Source organism: Buceros rhinoceros, unplaced genomic scaffold, assembly GCF_000710305.1.
Source record: "Buceros rhinoceros silvestris isolate BGI_N320 unplaced genomic scaffold, ASM71030v1 scaffold5234, whole genome shotgun sequence".
Classification (NCBI taxonomy): Eukaryota; Metazoa; Chordata; class Aves; order Bucerotiformes; family Bucerotidae; genus Buceros; species Buceros rhinoceros.
Window position 1 is genome coordinate 15,252 of NW_010407529.1, and position 3,885 is coordinate 19,136.

General features: G+C 49.4%; 1 protein-coding gene across 1 annotated transcript in view; it reads left to right on the forward strand.

Moving 5' to 3' along the window:
• The window catches only part of LOC104491993 (myosin-3-like), a gene marked incomplete at both ends in the record, with an annotated part of 16,141 nt that extends 15,245 nt beyond the window's left edge, over positions 1-896 (forward strand). The window contains 4 exons of the mRNA XM_010134492.1: positions 90-260; positions 351-455; positions 525-620; positions 759-896. Of these exons, the coding sequence (XP_010132794.1) occupies positions 90-260; positions 351-455; positions 525-620; positions 759-896 (510 nt within the window). The remainder of the gene's footprint in view (positions 1-89; positions 261-350; positions 456-524; positions 621-758) is intronic.
• Positions 897-3,885: the final 2,989 nt, after the last annotated feature.

The following is a 3,885-nucleotide window of genomic DNA, read 5'->3' on the forward strand; positions in this document are numbered from 1 at the left end:
AGCAGGAACCAGGAGTAAATCCTCAGCAGTGCACAGCATGCACTGTCCTATCACATTCTTCCAGTTTCTGTTGTCATTTCCCTTCCAAGGCGGCCATGATGGCAGAAGAGCTGAAGAAGGAGCAGGACACCAGTGCCCACCTGGAGAGGGTGAAGAAGAACCTGGACCAGACGGTGAAGGACCTGCAGCACCGTCTGGATGAGGCTGAGCAGTTGGCTCTGAAGGGAGGCAAGAAGCAAATCCAGAAGCTGGAGGCCAGGGTGGGTACCAGCACGGAACGAGGGTGTCAGACCCCTTTCATCTCTGAGCCCTGTGTGAGGACTCAAGCCAATTGTTGACTCATTCACCAGATCCGAGAGTTAGAAGCTGAGCTGGAAGAAGAACATAAACAATCCGCAGAGGCCACGAAAAACATCCGCAAATATGAACGGCGTGTCAAAGAGCTCACGTTCCAGGTGGGTATAATAAATGCTTCTGAAGTTTTGTCTCTCAAGGACGTAGAACTGCACATTTCCCTTCCACAGAATGAAGAACACAGGAAGAACATGATGAGGTTACAAGATCAGATAGATAAACTGCAGATGAAAATCAAATCCTACAAAAGACAAGCAGAGGAAGCTGTGAGTCACTAAACTGAAGCAAATGCTTATTTACCCCTTTTTTTTAAATTTATTTACCATTTTCTAGGACTGAAAGCTAGCTCTTGCCCCAGCGTGGTTGCCAGATGGCTTTTAGTTCCTTTTATTTTGCCATTTCAGGATGAACAAGCCAACACCAACCTCTCCAAATTCAGAAAAGTGCAGCATAAGCTGGAAGAGGCTGAGGAAAGGGCGGATGTTGCCGAGAGTCAAGCGAACAAGCTCAGAGCGAAAACCCGAGGAGTCCCTCCCTCGAAGGTAAGCAGGAGGCAGAGGAGCGGGTCGTCCTGTTTGCTTGTGTCAGGCAGTAGATCTGCGCCTTGCCGCTGGGTACGGCTGTTGGGCAGGAAAGACACTTCTGGAAGGAAGGGGCTTTGAAGAGAGGCTGAGAGAGCTGGGGGTGTTCAGCTCGGAGAAGAGAAGGCTCCAGGGGGACCTTAGTGCGGCCTTTCAGTATGTAAGGGGGACGTAGCTGAAAGACTTTTTACCGGGGTCTGTAGTGAGAGGGCAAGGAGCGGTGGTTTTAAACTGGAAGTGGTGGGATTGGGTTGGACATAAAAGGAAGAAATGTTTTATGGTGAGGGTGATGAGACAATGGAACAGGTTGTCCAGAGAAGCTGTGGATGCTCCTTCCCTGGAAGTGTTCAAGGTCAGGGTGGACGGGGCTGTGGGCAGCCTGGTCTAGTGGAAGATGTCTCTGCCCATGGCAGGGGGGTGGAACCGGATGATCTTTGAAGATCCCTTCCAGCTCAAACCATCCTGTGGTACTGTGATTCTGTGACTGGCATTTCAGGCTCTGGTGCTGAGCATGAGCCTTCTGGCTAATTTCATCACATTAATTTCAGATGTAAGAAACAGCCTTATAAAGTGAAAGTCATGAGAGCCAACCTAACTCTGAGCATTCCTAAAACATCCTTCGTGTAAGCCTCAGGCAGAGTTAACCTTCTGATAGAGAAATACGCGGCAGCACCGTGGCCTTACCTGAAGGCAGTTGTCTATCTCCAACCCAAGATCTAGAGCCTGTGTTTCCTAGAGTGATCTGAGCAGGCGTTACACCTTTTGACTGCTCTAGTCTAGCTCAGTTTGCGCTTGGAGGTAAAGTAGCCTCAGCCCATGCTTTGGAAAAATTACCAGTGCCCAGAGCAGGCATCCAGGAAATGGAGAACCTTGGCTCCTGGCCGCCTTCTGCTTGCCCACAGCATCCTCTTACTCATATAGCGTTTTAACTCTGGAAGAGGCGCTGTGGAGAACCTGCTTTCTCCCGAAGGCTCTGGCCTGAGACTCGGGAGATAATGATGTTTCTGCCAGAGGCTGGTGTGCAGCTTCCAGTGAGCCACTTCCTGCCATGCTCCATTACAGTTCTTTGACTCCCCAGTGCTTGTCAGTGTATCCTGCCAAGCCCCCAGGGTAAGGCTGAGTCCAGCTTCCTGAGCAAAGCCCCTAGATGTGAGATTGCCTTACAGAGGGAACGCTGAAATCTCACATTGAGTTGAAAGCCCAGACGAGGGCAAGATTTCCAGTACCTCCTGTCAGGTATCCCCAGGTAAAGGCAGGTTGAACATACAGACTGTGGGCATCTCTCTCTGCAATATGCTGTAGTTTTCGATCCTGCTTTGAGGCGCCTGATACTGTGCAGTGAATATGGATCCTGGGCACCTGGCATGAGTTCTGGATTCTGCTCTGAGAGGCCTAAAAAGTAAGCATGGTAATGCCTGAAGTTTTTAATTAGATCCAGTGGATCAACAGACCCTTTTACTCCCTCCTGTGCTTCACTTCTGGAAATGCTTGGATATTCCCAGTGCTGAAGGATGGGGCTGTGGGTTGTTTAATCACTGCAGCAGTAAAGTAGCACTTCAGAAAAGCCAACAGATGTGTTTCTCCGTTTCAACCCATCAGGCCGGCAGCAGGACATTTGATGTGTCTTAAGGGTTACAGACACCGCTACATTCACCTGGGCTCCTCTTGCACATCCTAGCTGGATGGTGCATGGAGACAGATGATTTTAGAGGCTAAAAGACTCATCTTGACATGTTTGGGCTAAACAAAGCCTATTCTTTCCAGGTGGTGTTAGGAAGTGAAAAATGAGCTTCCTCTGGGATAACTAGAACTTCCATGATGTATCTTTCCAGCTGTGGATTTGCAGTGGCTAGAGCTACACTGGTAGGAAGGAACCTTCCATCTGCCTGTGGACAACAACCTTTTCTGTCAGTCTGCTGTTGTACCAGTGTCAATAAAGTAGATACCTGCAACCTCAGATGCTCCAAACATTGATGTTCAGATGAGGGTCATTTTCTTTCTAAGTTAAGCGCAGTCCGAACTGTGGCTTCAAGTCTTACTGCTGCTGTGATCATGTTCAAGCAATTTTGTCCTGACTTTAAAACCCAGGTGTTCCTCCATCCCTTCTGCCTGAAAGCAGAAGTGTTGACCCGGTTAAATGAAGCTGAGAATAAACTCCTGTGTAAGCAGATGTGGGGTGTCTAACCTGCAGTGTTAACCCAATCACACCACCCACATGTGGTTTCACTCTGTGTCTCCGCGTGAGAGACAAGGCTGGCCCAGCCTGTGGGCCCACAGACTCCTGTGGGCGGTACAAATTTCCAGTCTCGTCGTAGTCAAACCACACTTCAGACAGTTAACGTGCTTCTCAGCTCTGCAGCATTGCAGCTTCGAGCAGATGAGGGCTTGACCTTAGGTGTCTCACGTGGTTCTTACACTGGAAATAGTTATCAAATGGTCTGTAAAGTTATCGGCAAAATCTAAGTAGCTGCTTGATGCTTTTCTCCCCAGTGGTACCAGGCACTGTAATTCTGCTTCGTGTCTCCTGAAGAGAAATGCATGTTCAGCTGCTTCGTGGTGTGTGTGTGGTGTGTTTGGGACTGCAGGATCTTGGGTAATGAGAGAATTTGTCACTGGTGAAGGCTGCTGAGGGAACACGCCTGGCAGCATGGCAGGGGCTGGAGAGTGAGTGGGACATTGCTGTGCAGATCCCAGTGCTCCGAGAAGATGAATTTGTGTGCAGCACTACACTCTGGGGCAAACAAGATGCTGACACTGCTGGGAAGTTCCAGCTTACTGCTTCATGTCTGTGTGCCTAGGACAGGTATATCCAAACGAATCTCACTGTAGCTGGCTCCAGGACACTGCCACACTGGCGGTCAGGGAGCAGTCTGGCCTGCTTCTGCTGTCAACAACAATGATGGGAGAGGAGAAACCCAAAATGTGTCACTCCTGTCTAAAAAGAGGAAGA